This window comes from Protopterus annectens, chromosome 16.part0 (genome assembly GCF_019279795.1).
Source record: "Protopterus annectens isolate FY-2018-M chromosome 16.part0, PAN1.0, whole genome shotgun sequence".
NCBI classification, from domain to species: Eukaryota; Metazoa; Chordata; order Ceratodontiformes; family Protopteridae; genus Protopterus; species Protopterus annectens.
This window is the reverse complement of record NC_056750.1, coordinates 166651554-166668623: the sequence shown is the minus strand read 5'-3', so window position 1 is coordinate 166668623 and position 17070 is coordinate 166651554. Positions and strand designations below refer to the sequence as shown.

Below are 17070 nucleotides of genomic sequence, written 5' to 3'. Positions count from 1 at the left end.
CATTGAACATTTAGTAAATGCTAGTTTCAAGCAGATTACAGTCATAAGCAATACCAGCATTTAGCACATATAGTACTACCACTTTACAAAACATAACATTATTTTCAAAGTTAAACATAAATATTATACAATTCCTCCTCTAAAACGTGCACGCTGATTGGCCAGCCCAACCAACGTGCCCAGGGAGAAAAGCTCCAAGATAATAATTCACATTGAACATTTAGTAAATGTTAGTTTCAAGCAGATTACAGTCATAAGCAATACCAGCATTTAGCACATATAGTACTACCACTTTACAAAACATAACATTATTTTCAAAGTTAAACATAAATATTATACAATTCCTCCTCTAAAACGTGCACGCTGATTGGCCAGCCCAACCAGCGTGCCGTTAAATCCTCAATATACTAGCGGAAAAGGTCCGTCGCCCGGACTTTTCCGTTAGTATAACTACTGTCTCGCTATGTTAAAAGAGTTTAACATAGTGACACAGGTTTAAAAAAAGCAACACAGATCTCCGTTGCTTTTTTTAAAACTGTCTCGCTATGTTAAACTCCTTTAACATAGCGACGCAAGTAAGCAACGGAGATCTTGCGATCTCCGTTGCTTTAAACCTGTCTGCTATGTTAAATGAGTTTAACATGGCGAGACAGCTTTAAAATAAGCAACGGAGATCTCCGTTGCTTATTTTAAAGCTGTCTCGCTATGTTAAACCCATTTAACATAGCGAGACAGTAAAAAAAAAGCAACGGAGATCTTGCGTTCTCCATTGCTTTTGCCCACAACTCTGATGTACTGCGTAGGCATGCGCAGTACATCAGAACTCATGAATACCAGACAGCTGCGGAAGGGCAGCAAAGAGGCATTATAGCGCCATTATTTAAGAAAAGTAATTATTTCTTTTCTTAAATAATGTCATTGTATAATAGCAATAACCCACTTCTGGGTGTGGGTAATGCTGGATTTACCCACGGTTGTCTTTGTTTGGTTCCTCGGGCTTTGCCCTCGGGACCAAACCACGCCAACCGTGGGTAAATCCAGCATTACCCACACCCAGGCGTGGGTTATTGCTATAACATTACATTCAGGTTTAAGACACACTGAGCAGCAGTTACACAACTGACCCTTCCTGAAATGGAGTGGTAGAAAAAAGTTAGAAGTAGCTGAAGGTAAAGCGCCTAAGAAATAGAGAGGTCACTAGTCAGGGTTAGTGCAAGGACATAACCAATAAATTTTGAAGTATTTCTTGAGTTTGTTTTTGAATTGAGTTAGTGAGGGTTCTAGGGTCAAGTCAGCTGGGTGTCTGTTCCATATTTTTCCAACAGAGTTGGCAAACAGATAGTCCCCCAGCTGAGTAGTTGGATTTGTATATTTGAACTAGGAGTCTAGTGGATGATCGCAGTGGCCAGGTGCTGGTGTAGGGGCTGATAATATTTTTTACTGCAGGTGTACTTTCTTGTTGGTAAAGGACTTTATGTGCCACTATTAGCTGGTTGAACTGTAGTAGGCTTGGCAGTTCAAGCCATCCTAGGCGATTTAGGTTGTGACAGTGGTGCATCCGATAGGCTGTGCCAGTAGCAAATCTGGTAATGTGGTTATAGCAGGATGATAGTTTATTAAGATCTGTTTTGTTTAAGTTGGAAAATAGAGGTGAGGCGTAGAGAAGAGTTGATAGCAGATGGGAACGGGCAATTGCAGTTCTAGCAAGTGGGGTAAGGAAAGGTTTGATTCTGTAAAGCGAGCCAAGCTTTTTTATTAATGGTTTTGATAGTTTGATTGATATGCGCATAAAACTTCAGGTTATTAACTGTGACACCCAGAAGTTTAGTTTGGGCTTCTGGGGAGATGATAGTGCCACTGTTAGCAGTTATGTTGAAGGATGGCAGGGGGGGTCCTGCATGTGGGGGAGAAGAGGAGCAACTTAGTTTTGTTGGGGTTTAGGATTAGATGTTGATTGGAGAGCCATTTTTCCACTGTGTATTGAAGGTATTTTGGGTTAATGTGAATAAAGTAGCTGGTGAGGTGTCAGAACAAATCAAGGTGGAGTCATCCACATACTGAATGCAGGTAGCATCTGGGATGACTGAATGAAGGTCGTTGATAAAGATGGAGAAAAGAAGAGGTCCTAGTATTGAGCCCTGGGGGACTCCTAATGTGATGGGTAGGTGAGATGATAGCTTGTCCTGCCATAGGACTGCCTGTTGCCTGCACTGCATGTAGGATTGAAACCACTGGTGTGCATGGTTGTTTAAGGAGAAGGCCTTCAAGGTATTTATATGCATTTTGTGGTCAACCATGTCAAAAGCCTTGGATAGATCTAGAAAGAGTGCTGAGGATAGTTTGCTATTATTGTGGTTGTAGTTAATGACGTTAGAGAAAGAGAGGAGGACAGAAGTAGTACTGTGGTGTGGCTTAAAGCCATGCTGAAAGTTGGACAACAGCTTGTTCTGAGTGAGGTAGTGCATGAGCTGTATGTGTACACACTTCTCCATAATTTTAGCTAGAGGTGACAGAATAGCTATGGGTCTAAATTTTGACAGTTCAGTGGAACTGCCTCCTTTATGGAGAGGTATGACATGGGAGATTTTCCATATAGTGGGTACAGTAACTTCAGACTTAGCTCTGTTGATCAAGATTGAGATGGGGTATGCTATTGTGTCAGCAGCCTTTTGCAGATCGTCTGCTGGGAGGAGGTTGGCAGCCAGGGTGGTGGGTCTTAGTTTCTTAAGTAGGGCATGAATAAGTTGAGTAGGAACAAGTTGGAAGGTAAAGTATGTTTGGGTACTGGGTGTGGCTACATTAGAATTAAAGCCATTGGGAGAGAGTTGGCTCGCTAGAGACTGGATAGCCTCTGTGAAGAAGCTGTTAGAAGTTATTAGCAATGTCTACTGGGGATTTTTGTTGGGAAGCTGAGGGGGGTGGAGTGGCGGTTTGGCCTGGGTGGAGTAGTTTGTTTATTCCTGCCCAGAACTTTTGAGGTTTGTTTTGGTGTTTTTGCAGTACATGGTAGTAGTGGTTCTTTTTGTCTAAGGTTATGGATTTTTTTGGTGTCATTCCTTAGCTGTCTGAATCTTAGTTGATCAAGTGGGACTTTTGTTTTTTGGTAGGCGGCCCATGCTTTGTTTCTGAGTGAAATTTTGAAAACACTATTTCTCCCATGATGATATTATTATTATTATGAGATTTTCGGTGAGCTCTGAACCTGTGACACCTCAACACAGGGATAGCAAGGGTATGCATCATGACTTTAACGGTTGCACCACCACGTTTGTGTAGGGACTCATTCATTAAAATTTATGAACGTAACCTCACACTATTCCTTCACTGACATCACAGAGGATAAAGAATATTTATTGTGGTCACATTCTTAATAATAAAAAAAAAGAAGTGAAGTTTTTGTTAAGAAATGTCATATACAGAATACGAATGACAGAGGGGAAATGAATCACAGTACTTAAGCTAACAAGTGCCATGACATATGTACAGACCGTGAATGAACATTTTGAAATAATTTAAAAATATCAACTACAACAAAAATGAACTAATACGATAAATACACTATAAGAAGGACTTAAAAACTGGTATGCCTTATTCAAACCACTATATCAGTTTGAGGTACCAAATAATTAGCTCTTGATGTCAGAACTCCTCAACAGTTCAACACTTACACAGTCAGAGGAACACGAGTTTTATCTCAGAGCATTAAATATGTATTCATGCATTGAACATTTCCAATACTAAAAATAGAGTGACTTCTTACTTGTGGTAGTCAGTGACGCAGTAGACTTTATTTGAGATATCCACAGTAAATGGGATCCCATCAAGACACTTGTTGCACACGACACATCGGAAGCAGCCAGGATGGTATGGTTTTCCCAGTGCCTGCAAAATCTAAATACACCGTTTTAGTTTTAAGCTATGCAAAATGAAAGAACTGTTTCCTGTTCTGCTCTTTAGTTATAGATAGTAAGAGACTGTGAATGTGCACATGGAACTTAACTGGTTCTTTAAAATGCAACAACGTACTATCACATAACTGCAATCCTTGCATGCTCAAATTAAGACACTGCAGTAGGAACACGGCACTTGACAGAATCTTAAAAAACAGAACTGCAGATCATCAAAACAAACTGCATAACCTGTATGAATGAGTGAATTCAGCAGCTGAATATAGCTACAAGTTGTTTTTACAGAGAAGAATGGTTTACTCTCTTTTCTTCGGCTCGGCACCAGGGCTACGGGGTGGGTGCAGGGAAGCTACCCCTACAAAAACAACTTGCAGGTATTTTCGGTGAACTACCAGTCTGAGTAGTTTGCTTTGATGAACTATAAATCAGTGATTTCAAATTTTGCAAAATGGCAGGAACACATCTGCAGCTATCTCTTCAAACTACCACCTAGAGAAGACATTTCATCAGTAATGACACCAAGCTGGTAAACTCAGATTAGATAGAAAAAGCATCTGTTTTTCTTTCCCAGAAACTGTAAATTAAGTAATAGACAAAGGACAGTAATTGTTTGCTCATTTAAAACTTGTTTTCATGCAGCATTACCAGCTACTTACTGGTGTTGTCACATGAGAAAGCCTTACTTTATATAGTCAGTATAGTTATATGTTTTACGATTAAAACTGAGCAAAATACAAAAGATAGAAAAAAAAATAATTTAGTCAGAATCAATCTGTGAAGCACTGCTCCGGTATGTGCAAATACATAAACATATGCTTTTAGCATTACTAATGGAACAGCTATCTATTTCAGTGAACACAAGATTCTGAGCAAAAGCTAAACTGAAAACCTCCTTAACACCCTACAGGAAACAAGTTTAAGGTGCATTTTATATAAGCAAGATGCATGCAGTCAATGCTACACAGCAGTAAAAAAGGTCTACAAACTGACTTATAATACACTGCCATTCAACTGGCAAATACTTACACAATACAATTAATTAAATACAATATTTTAAAATGGCTTATTTCTCTACTGCCAAAAAACATTAGAAAAGAGAGGTAACTAACTCCGTTTTTAGGTCCAACACAGATCATAGTGTAGCTTTTTACTGTAGTTAAGCTCTGGATGAAGTGTTCATGTAGCCCAAAAGATCAAACAATGTGTAGCATAGAATTGCTCAGTTCATGAAGCCTAGTTTTTTGCTTCACATTCATTTGTTGAAGCCAGATCAGTGACCCATTTTTATTTGTCAGGCTACTCATTATTAACTAATCTGGTCATGTTTTCCTTCTTGGGGGGGGAGTAACCCTCCTCCACATTTGCCATATCAAGCTGTCTACCTCCCGGCATCATTTTTTTAAATCTCTCCGTTGACTTACGGACCACAGTAAAGCACTACCAAGCTGTTTGACACCACAACATTCGCTCTAGGAAATGGTTCTTCTTTAAGTTATTCCTGAACTGTCTCTTCTTACTGCTGTAACCCCACATCCCTTCTCTAATCTCGGTCTTTTCTCTTTACCTCCTGTTTCCCATAACTCTTAAATACCATGTGTCCACGTTATCTCCTCTTTCTCTTCTACCATACACATACCAAACTGTTGAAGTTTACCACATCCCCAGCTACACTGCCCATTCCCCTCACTATTTTGATAAAACTGCTTTTGCATACTTTCTACCGCCTTACTCCTATTTTACCTGTATAGATGCCTGAGCTGGGAACAGCACTCCAGATACAGCATTACCACCTTTCCTGTGCTGTAATTTATCAGTTAGGCTTCTCTGAAACCACTCCTGTAATCATGCATCCAGCATCACAAAGGACCCTCCTGCTTCTTGTTTTGCTGTGTTCTCCTCATGGTTACACCTCCAAGCAAAGTTTCCCTGAAATTTTCTCACTTAGATACACAGAACTGCACTCTTTTTGCATTACATTTATAAATCACATTACCCTTATTAACAATTTCTCACTGCTTTTCACATTCGAAAGCACCCTTCCTTTTGCTAGTCCCAGACTGTTGCCTTTTGGGGCATGACCCCACTTCTGCACATTACCCCTGCACTTGTTAAGGGGTTCAAGATATGTCAAGGATATTCATCCTCGTTGCTGGGAGGGTTCTCCATATTCTGTTCAAGTCCTGATTTCTGATGAAGCATCTCCCTGTTCTCCATCGCTCTTCGACCACCTTACATTATGTGTGGATACCTATCATATCACTTCTGGAAGATTAAAGTTCCCCCTCTCTGTCAATATTCTGCTTCTCACAGTCAATTCCCCTCTGCATTTGGCTGGCATGCAATCCACAGCCATGCATTGCAGACTCCTCAGTTCCTGTATTTGGTACGCTGTATTCCACAGCCAGGCATCAGGGAATCCTATCCCCTCTCCAGCTTTAAGGAAACACCTAAGAAGACTGCACTTCCTACTTTTCAACACCACCCTCGGTCTCTTCCTTGGTGTATTTGACTCCAAGCCCAAATGTACATCACCACCTCTCACATCCTCAGTTCCTCAGACTCTCTCACTCCCTTCCATTCAGATAGTCTGAAATTGGGTATCTTAGTGCAACAGCCTCGCTCCAGTGCACTTCAGGTTAATGGTCTGCTGTATCTATACATACAGCATGCAACTGACTTGTTTCTGGTATAATAAGGGCATCAATCTCCACTTGGCAGCTCCTTCCTTAAAACCTTAACTGCTTCCTGTTTTCTTATCCTCCCTGTGATTCCTCCACATCCTTTCAAATGCTGCTTTTCCTGTACTCATGTCCCCAAGCATGGGTTAAAAGAACTCTTGTTTTAAGACTGCTTCCCCACTTCCACTTAGATGAAGGCAGTCTTCAGTGTTAGAGCTTTGGAATATCTCATGAATTCCCTAACCATTTACTACTCCACATCCCAACTCACAGTGCCATTCCAAAAGTGATTAAATTCCCATTTTTCTTGTCCTTCTAGCACACGATCTGACAACATTTCTAAGACGACTACAGCAGCTCCTACTTTCCTGCAAAGCTCCATCACTTTTCAGTTTATAACCTCAGCAGTATCACCAGATAAAGTTTATTTAAGTGTATTAACCTATGCTGTGTTGTCGCCTCACAGTAAGACGCTGTCCGGTTCAATTCTCAGCTAGAGCGTCTTCTGCGTGGAGACATGCATGAATGGGCGTACCTTCATTGAAGGTTGTGCGTCAGGGCTGGTAACTCGGCATGTAAAAATCAACTACCAATCATTAGCGGACCGGAGTTCCGCTGTGGCGACCCCTAACCATGAAAAGCCGAAAGACACAACATTAACCTATAACTGTCACAACTAGCTCACAAGTGTAACAGTTTTTTGAGTCAAGAAAAATTGTGGTGGCTTTCATCAGTTTTTCCGGTTTATAATAAAATTTGCATTTTTCATACTGCCCTCAAAAGCAACAATTATTTTTGTGTTGGCTCTCAGTCTTTCTTATGTGACAGTCATGACTACAGATGACATCTGACATTGCACAAGTAATACAAAACAAATACCACAATACTCTAAACACTCAGATATGCTTTTGACGTTTCCTTGGTTGTTCCAGATTTGTTTTTTTTCCTCACCTTTTCAAGAATCAGATGTCCACAAACACAGCACTTCTCGGCAGCTTCTTGGAAACCTGAAAACTATAGTAAAGCACAAAGAGTGAGCCTCTACTTGTTGGTAATATTCTATACATCCTAATCTACTATATGTGGCAGCAGTAATATGCGATTTGCAGTCAGGCAGATAACAGTAGACATTCAGCAGAATAGCTTTGCAACAAACAATGAAAAAGATTTCATTAACTGCTTTAGACAACTTTGTTTTAAATATAAAGCTGTTTTTCTGTGATAATTAGCTTTAGAAACTGAGTAGAACATTAAATGCTACACTACTGTAGAACTGAACTATTAAAGTATGAGGGCAGCCCCACAAAAAGAAGTCTGAGGCTTCACAGCAGTATTTCAAATTGCTGTGAATCAAAGATGGGGGGACAAAAGGCCACCATTTTGCTTACACTCACTAAATGCTGTGATTAGCAAACATGAAGAAAAGAAATAATAAAAGAATAAAACTGAACTAATGAAGGCAACTGTAACAGCAGTTACAAAGACCTGGCATTTCTCTGCTCCTAGCCAAGTGCACCTCTTAAAAAGCTACTTTTAGCGAGTATGAAAAAAACTTGAAGTAACTGAATTACCAATGGGAGTTGCAAGGACCTGATATTTCCCTTCCCCTCCCTAATAACTGTAGTTAGCAAGCATGGAAAAAATAAATAAAACTAACACAAGTAACTGCAGCAGCAGTTACGATGACGTCTGTGTGTGTGTGTGTGTAAGTGTGTACACATGTGCTTTTGGGCGGATGGGTGTGTGTGTTTGCCTGACCGAGTGAATCGACATTAAATACTTACATAGCTTATATTCTGGATATAAAATACGTCAACAACAGTTGCATATCCTAGGCTATCTTTTAAACATTAGGTTGAGAAACGATTTTACTTCAAAAACATAAAAACATGTACAGACTACAAAAAAAAAAAAATATATATATATATATATATATATATATATATATAAAACAATTTAATGGATAACCAATTTTCTAAGTGCAGTAATGCCCTCCAAGGTGGGGCCTTCTAGGGTTGGTGAGGCCCTCTTTCTGTGATATCAGGCCTCACAACACTCCTGAGCAGTCTGTTAATATCCAGTCTGGAGTGCACTATTGCTTGTTTATTATCTGACCTGTTTATCCTGAAACCATCTAAACCCTGGATAAGTGGGATTACTTTACACATTTAGCAGGAAAACTAATCCCTTCTGCTATGGAAATGTGCACCTCTCAGAGTAATATTGTAGCTGAAAAATCCTGTTGCTGAATTTGGATTTCGAAGCCTAGTAAAGTATAGTTGTGTACCTACCATAAATGTAGATGTTCGAGTGTATTCACTGTTGTAGTCATTACACTTGGGTTATCCTGCTGGCAGGCTACCCGCAGTCGGCCAGAGTTCCAAAGTCTAGGTCCGGCATCGGTTGTTGTCGCCCCTTCCCTGACATCAGTGCACCAGGGGTATAAAAGATACAACCGACGCCATTTTCTTCAGTTTTTCTTGCCCCAGATGTCAGGTGCCCCCAGATAGGAAGGCTGAAAAAAATTATGCCAAAAAGCATGCATGTACTGAAATAAACATTTCCTTCATCTACAAGCAAATACACCACATAGGTTGTATAGAGTTGAGAAGTACAGAAAAGTCCCAGCAATGAAAAGGGGGATGGTGGGTGGGTAACCTGGACTGCAACAGTGAATACACTCGAACATCTACATTTATGGTAGGTATACAACTGTACTAAGTTCATCGTGTTTCACTGTTGCAGTCATTACACCTGGGTTGAATCCCAAAGCTGAGGTTGGGTGGCTGGGCCTAAATAGGATTAGGAGAGGCTACCAGGCCCTGCAGAACTGCAGTGGCAAAGCCTGCTCTGGATTTAGAGTAGAGAGGTAAGTGGTAGTGCTTGGTGAAAGTGTGCGCTGAACTCCAGGTTGCAGCTTCTAAAATGTCTTTGGTTGGTACTCCTCTGAGAAAGGCTGCTGCTCTGGTAGAATGTGGCCTAATGCCCTTAGGTACTGATTTGCTATGTTGTGCATAACAGAAGTGAATGCAGTGTCCTATCCATTTTGAAATTGTCTGCTTTTAGATAGGCTTTCCTTGTGATTCTGCAGCATAGGCTACAAACAGTTGCTCAGTTTTTCCGAAAGCTTTTGTTTTGAATCATAGTTGTCTGTGTATATCCAAAGCGTGCAGAAGTCTCTCCCCTTTACTCTGGGGATTTGGATAGAAAGTTGGCAAATTAATGGTTTGGTTAAGAGCTACATTGGAACCACCTTTGGCATGAATGTTGGGTTTGTCCTTAGAGAGACCCTGTCCCGGTGAAAAATGATGAAAGGTTCCAATGCCATTAATGCCTGTAACTCTGAGACTTTTCTTGCTGAAGTTATTGCTCGGAGCAGAGCAATTTTCCATGATAAGAATTTTATATCAGCTGTGCTGGCTGGTTCAAAAGGAGGCAGTGTGAGCTTTTCTAAAACAAAATTGAGATCCCAAGTAGGTACTGGTGCTCTCCTTGGGGGGGGGTCTTATGTTTTTTGCCCCTCTGAGGTACTGTCTTAGTAGTGGATGTGAAAAAATAGGAGGTTCCGTATTGTAATGAGCTGAAATGGCAGAGGCATGGATCTTAATAGATGAGAAGGATAGGCCTTTGTCCAGCATCTCAGTTAGGTATTGTAAAATCTGAGGTATATTTGTAACAAGTGATTCGAGCCCTTGTGCCTGGTTCCAAGCACAGAATCTCTTCCATTTTTCTGCATAAGATTTCCTAGTGCTGGGCACCTTGGCTTCTAAAATGACATCCATAACAGCTTTAGAGAAAGGTGTGGTCTGAGTGGCTATATTATCTGCCATGCAGCCAGATTTAAGGTTCTGAGTTGACTGTGCAGAATCTGATTGTTTTGTTGAGTCAGAAGATGAGGAATTTGAGGTAAAGGCCAGGCTGGGCCTTGAGACAAGCTCTTTAGGATTGGGTACCAGTGCTGGCGTGGCCAGTCTGGGGCAATCAGGATCATTTTTGGCCTCTCTTGTCTGACTTTTAGGAGCACCTTGGGAAGAAGAGGCAGTGGAGGGAAGGCATAAACTGTCAGGGTTTTCCAGCTGAATGATAGAGCATCCACTTTCCATGCTTGTGAGTGATAAGTTCTTGTGCAGAATTTCTGTAGTTGGCAGTTGTGAGAGGAGGCAAAAAGATCTATGTCTGGGTGTCCCCATTTCCTTGTTATCATGCTGAAGACCTGTGGATTTAGTTTCCATTCGTGAGGATCCATGAGATTTCTGCTTAGTTCGTCTGCCAGTGTATTTTTCATTCCTGGCAGGAATTGTGCCTGCAGATGTACTTGATAGGTCAGTGCTGTGTTCCACAAAGTCATGGCTTGCCAGCAGAGGGGGTAGGAATGTGTGCCCCCTTGCTTGTTTATGTACCACATAACTGTGGTATTGTCCGTCTTTATTAACAGTTGTCCTGGATAGTAGGTCCTTGAAAGCTGTCAAGACATTCTGTACAGCTAGCATCTCTTTTTGATTGATGTGAAGATGCATTTGTTCCCTGGGCCACGTGCCCTGAATACATTTTCCTGCCATATGTGCCCGCCAGGCATAATCAGATGCATCCGTTATTATTGTCTGCCTGGCTGTGGGTAAGGTGAAAGGCTATCCCTTGTTCTGGTGACAGGCCCGGGACCACCATCGAAACTCCTGTTGTAGGCAGGGAATTAAAGTTATTATTGTTTCCAGGCTGTGGCAATGTTGAGTTCAAACACTTTTTAGATACCATTGTAGTTTCCTCATATGCAGTCTTGCATATGTAATTAGTAGAATGCAGGACACCATGAAGCCCAGGGCCTGCAGAATTTTTCTTGCAGGGAGCTGGGTCTTTGTTGCCATCATTTGAAAGTAATGAGTCAGTTGCCTTTGCTTGTCTGGCATGAGATAAGCCATCTGGGCAGTTGTATTTAAGCTTGCACCCAGGAATATTATCTCTTGAGAGGGCACTAGTTTTGATTTATTTTCGTTTACTGTGTACCCTAGGCAAATTAGTAATCTTTTTACAAACGCTAGATGTTTTAGAAGAATGTCCTTGCTCTCTGCTTGAATAAGGCAGTCGTCCAAGTAGGGATATATTTGAATTCCTCTTTGTCTGCAAAATGCAATTACTGGTGCCAGGCATTTTGTGAAGACCCTGGGCGCAGCAGATAAGCCAAAGGGCAGTGCAGAGAATTGGTAATGCATTGAGCCAGCTATGAATCTGAGGTATCTTCTGCAAGATTGTCTGATTGGGACATGCAGGTATGCCTCCTTGAGGTCCAAAGTAACTAGCCAAGCCTTCTTGCCCAGCATGGGTAGAAGTTGCTGCAGTGTTAACATTTTGAATTTTGGAACATCCAGGAAAGTATTTAGGAATGACAAGTCCAGTACTGGTCTCCAGGCTTTGTCCTTTCTGGGTACTAGGAAAAGTCTTGAGTAAAATCCTTGTCCCTGTTCTTGCTGTGGTACTCGTTGAATAGCTCCCATGTCCATGAGAGCAGCAATTTGTTTTTGTGCCTCTGCCCACTGGTTTTGTGGCAGGTCCGGCATACCTTTTGATTTTGGAAGGGTGTGAAAGTGGAACCTGTAACCCTGAGAAACAATATTCAGTACCCATTTGTCCTGAGTGATTATGTGTCAATTTTGTGAGAAAAGTGCTAGCTTTCCCCCTAGGGGTGCTGCCAAAAGGTAAGTGCTTGGCATTTGTAGAGGGAAGTCATTGGGACTGTTTCCTATAAAGTTGTGATGTCTTCTCCTTTGGGGGCTGAAGCACCCCATTGTTTTGGTCTGTGGGAGCCTTGGGGCTGAGATCTGCCTCTTGGGCGTCTGTATCTGCCTCTTTGTGGCCTGTCTGACACCGGACATGACCAATTTTTTGAAGACCAGTTTCTGCTAAACCTAGGTGGCTGAACCTGTAAGAAATCCTTTACTGTCTGCATTGATTTTGCTTTATCCTCCATTTTCTTTAACACATCTTCTGCCTTAACACCAAAGTATCATGCTGTAGTGGAGCATCCAATAATTTTACTTTAACATGTTCAGGTAAACTTTGTTCTTTCAACCAAGCATGCCTTCGAATGACAGAGCCTGTAACTGCGGCTCTACAAGAAGCCTGTAATGAATCAAAACCACATTGCAGAGTATGCTTTCCCACTTGTTCAGCTGCATGCAATAAATCCTGCATTTCCTTACTGTCAGGACTTTCTGAGTTTGTAAGCATTTTCTGTTTTAACAAAGACATGAGGTACCGTTGATATTTAAGCATGTGAAACTGGCAGTTTAAAGCCCTTACAGCTAAAGTAGCAGAAGTATAAACCTTTTTCCCCCATCTGTCCAGAGCTCTGGAATCCCTATCAGAGGGGACAGGGTTTTTAGCAGTGGAAGCCTTAACCCCTTTGGGACCCTGAGAAATTGTTTCTGGGTCCGCAGCAGGGTTTTTGTAAAAAATTTATGGGAGCCAGGGACCCTGTAGTACCTGTCTGGCTTGACTGGTGCAGGGGGTAAAGAATCAGGAGACAGACTGGATTCAGAGAAAACATCATCAACAATATCAAGCACAGGGGGGATAGCCAGGGGCCGGTGTTGAGGCAATAAAAGAAAATCTCTGAACCTTTTCTTGGATTCTGAGTAATCCTGGCTCTCCCAATGGAAATGCTCACTCATGGTGTGCAGGGTTTCCCCAAAAGAATAATCCTCAAGCGGACAGGCTGAAGGTATAGATTCTTCTGCATCAGAGTCCTCATAGGGAGGGAGAGAATATCCCTGATTTGAAGAGGAATCAGAGGAAATAGAAACCTGGTCAGAGGAATCATAGTCAGTGTCTTGCCTAGGCCTTTTATCAGGAGGGGGATGGGAACCCCCTGATCAAAGTAATTAGGTCTTCGGCCATTTTAAGCATCTGTTTCTTTGGCATGGATGACTGTTCTGGAGAATGCTGTACTTGTTTCCTTGTCTTTAATGGTGATTTTGACTTTGCCTTGGCTGCTGCAGTGGACTTGATAGTAAGCTGTGAAGGTCTGAAAACACCCTCAGAAGCCGATGCCTGCTCAGCGGCTCCAGACCCATCTGAGGGAATAGTTTCTGCAGGCCCAACACCTTGAGTTTCCACAGGCCTAGGTGTCTCCACGTGGGAGTCAGATACGGCCTGTGGCTCTGAGGTAGCGGGTGTCAGGGGCTGCAAAAGTGCCTCACTGAGAACCGGCTGGCCTAAAAGAGGCTTCGTCATCGGTTTTGGACCTCGGATGCCTGTCCTTTACTTTGTCTTTGCGTTTTTTATGAATTCCGGTCGTCAGCTGTTCCAACGGCATTATGTAGTTAAACCTTCGGCCAAAGTAATGTAAAGCAAAATCAAACCGACGCTTAATAGTGCGTTTGTTAAATCTAGCACAAAACCGACAACTAGTAACGTTGTGGTCAGGGCCTAGGCAAGGAATACAGTAAGAGTGAATGTCCTTATGAGGTACTTGCTTCCCACAAGAAATACAATTGTTAACATTTACTGACATCGGTCTGGAGCAAGAAAATGTTTCCCCAATGGGGTACTTAGCTTTATTGAAGACTTCGGTTCTGAAACTCGATTTCAAAAATCTCAGGAGTCAGCCGACTGGCACTTGCGAACTGCTTTTGCTTCTGGCACCGCGCGGCAAGAAAGACTGAAGAAAATGGCGTAGGTTGTATCTTTTATACCCCTGGCACACTGATGTCAGGGAAGAGGTGACAACAACAGACGCCAGACCTAGACTTTGGAACTCTGGCCGACAGCGGGTAGCCTGCCAGCAGGATAACCCAAGTGTAATGACTGCAATAGTGAAACACGATGAACATCACTATTTCCCACAGTGTGACTGCCTGCCTACTATGACCAATGTTAATGGCTACAGTGTGTTAAACCTTATAACCCGGTAAACCTTAACTGCTTAATACATATTGCTGTATATCAGAATTAATTAGAATGACTTGGCTATTACCTTCCTCCTCATTTTTCAGTCAGTATCGTTAATCTTATAGGCAAAAATGCCCCTTGGCCAAAACAAGTGTATTTTAATGGTAATTTAAAATATCGCAGTAAAACTAAAAATGGTAACTGAAGTAGCTAATATTTTCCTTCTCTCAGAGTGATTATGTTCCTACTACACTCAATCCCGTCTCTGTTAGGCTCTTTGCTTGACCAGATTCTTGGCAACAAATTATACAACTTACAGATTCTTCTCTGTGAATTTAAAACCCTGTTGCTACTGTTCCGTGTATCATTTAAGAAAAGAAGTTAAGATTCTTTTTTCAAACATCAATTTGTCTCAAGTTACAGGACAATACCTTTCATCCCAAGAAGACTGTAATACTGCTTTAGCGTATTTTCTTAACATTCTTTCACTATTACAAGAAAAATATTTATTTGCCGATCTCACCCCTGCTTGTTCAGGCCACCCCAGCCAAGCACCCAATCAACCCATGTATTTCTTCCCCAGGTCTACAGCCAACCTACTTATTTCCCAGACAAGGTGAGAGCACTGTGGCCAATTTATTCCTGGGTTAAGAGAAGAACCCCTCAAGTTTGTTCTTTCCGCTTCAGAGGCAAGAGTCAAGCACCTAGACTGCTTTCAGAAACAGTTGAGAGCCCCCCCCCCCTCCAACTGAGGATTTGTGCTAAAACTGCTGCTCTAGGAAGACTCCCTCTGCATGTCCCCACATGACTCCATGAACACCCACATGTGTCATACTTCATCCACAGAATAATTCCTATAGCACCTCAATCCTCCAACTGGCGAGAGTCAGTGGTGCAGTACAGAAACTGGATCCTGTCTCCCCAGTATGGGTGCGCTGATTGTAGCCATCCACTCCCACCATCCCATGCCTTGGTCATTTCAGTATCCAAACCACCAAATGAGCCCAGGTTGTCTGGGTCATAGTCAGGGATTTATCCCTTTAAGTCACAGCTAAGACAATACTTTCCAACTTAAATGAGAAGACCTACAAGTAAGGGTTACCTATAACTTAAAAAAAATTTAATTTCCATCAGAGAAAATACGTGGTACAAACCCACTCAAGCTGGTTGACTTAATGTGCCTTAAGAAACATATGTAAAAACTTACTAATAAGACAAAAGCTTCTTACCTTAAAATACATGCAAACAACTCTCATTCCAATGAATTTTGGAAAGAAATCAATCAATTAGTGGAAAGAGAAAAGTATTACACTAAATTATATTGGTCAAATCGTGATTTCTTTGGTAGTACATAACTTATCCGCGGCACTGTGCTAAATATCAAAAATTTAGTAGCATGATGTCACAATCACAGATTTTTTGCTTTATAACAGAAATGAAAGTTATGATCCTATTTGTCTTGTTCCATCTGGTTCAACAGTTGGGTTATTGGATCCGACCTTGGCTCTTTCTTCATAAGCTGGGATCCAGGGCTCTGACACCTCCAGCTGAACATCAATGATGCCATTGATTGTTTGTGGGACTACTCGTGAGACAGAAGAATAGGCCTGCTCAACTTGTCCTCTAGAACACTGGAAGTCCCCGGGATGTTCGCTGTGACCAGAAAGCTTCAGGAAGACATTGCCCACTGACGCTCTCATGGCTTGCTGGCACAGTGGGCATGAATGAGTTCCTCCTTGCTTGTTGGTATACCACAGCATCACCATATTGTCCATCTTGATGGGTATCACACCCTCAGGGTGGGAGTCCTAAAATATCCACAACACTAGGAGAACAGTCCTCATTTCCAAGATGTTGATGTGAAAACTGGCCTCTGCCAATGACCATGTGCTTTGAAGCATCTTATCTTCATAATTCCCCCATCCCAGAAGGGAGCATCCTTGGTCAACGTGGCTTTTCCGGGTGGCAAGGTGAATGGTCAACCCCCATATCATTATCGCTGAGGTTAACCACCAACAGATGTGGTTCCTGCATATTGGTGTGAGATGAACTGGAGCATGAGAGTCCACTGCAGGACTCTCATACAGAACCCTGCCTGAGGTACTAGATGTATTCGATGTAGCCATGGAGCCCAGAAGTCAAAGAACAAGTCTCGCTGCAGGGTTAGAATAATAAAGGACCTCTGAAGCTATCTGATGTAGCAAAAGAATTGTACACTGTAGACTGTGGAAATCTGGCTACATGAGTAGTTGAGTTCAGGTGGCACGCTATGAACTTTATCATCTGCATTGGTGCCAGATGACTTTTGGCAAGACTGATCCTAATTCCAATGTGCAAAGCTAGCTGGAGCAAGAAGTCCCTGCACTGAATTAGTAGACTGCAGATAGATGAGATGAGGAACCAGTTGACGAAGTAGGGAAACACCAGGAACCCTTGCAGCCTGAAATATGCTGCCACAACTGCCACGCATTTGGTGAGCATGCTGGGGGCTGTGGTGAGACCAAAAGGCAGTTCCCTGAATTGAAAATGACTGGCATCCAGCAGGAAACTGAGAAATCTCCTGGACTGCCATGCTTTCTTGATATGACAGTATGCGTCCT

General features: G+C 42.0%; 1 protein-coding gene across 1 annotated transcript in view; it reads right to left on the bottom strand.

Annotated features, from left to right (window-relative positions):
- The window catches only part of AJUBA (ajuba LIM protein), a 591811-nt gene that overhangs the window by 70087 nt on the left and 504654 nt on the right, over window positions 1-17070 (bottom strand). Inside the window, exons 4-5 of the mRNA XM_044058647.1 lie at window positions 7538-7600; window positions 3761-3891 (exon numbers count right to left, since the gene is read on the bottom strand). Coding sequence (XP_043914582.1) covers window positions 3761-3891; window positions 7538-7600 — 194 coding nt within the window. The remainder of the gene's footprint in view (window positions 1-3760; window positions 3892-7537; window positions 7601-17070) is intronic.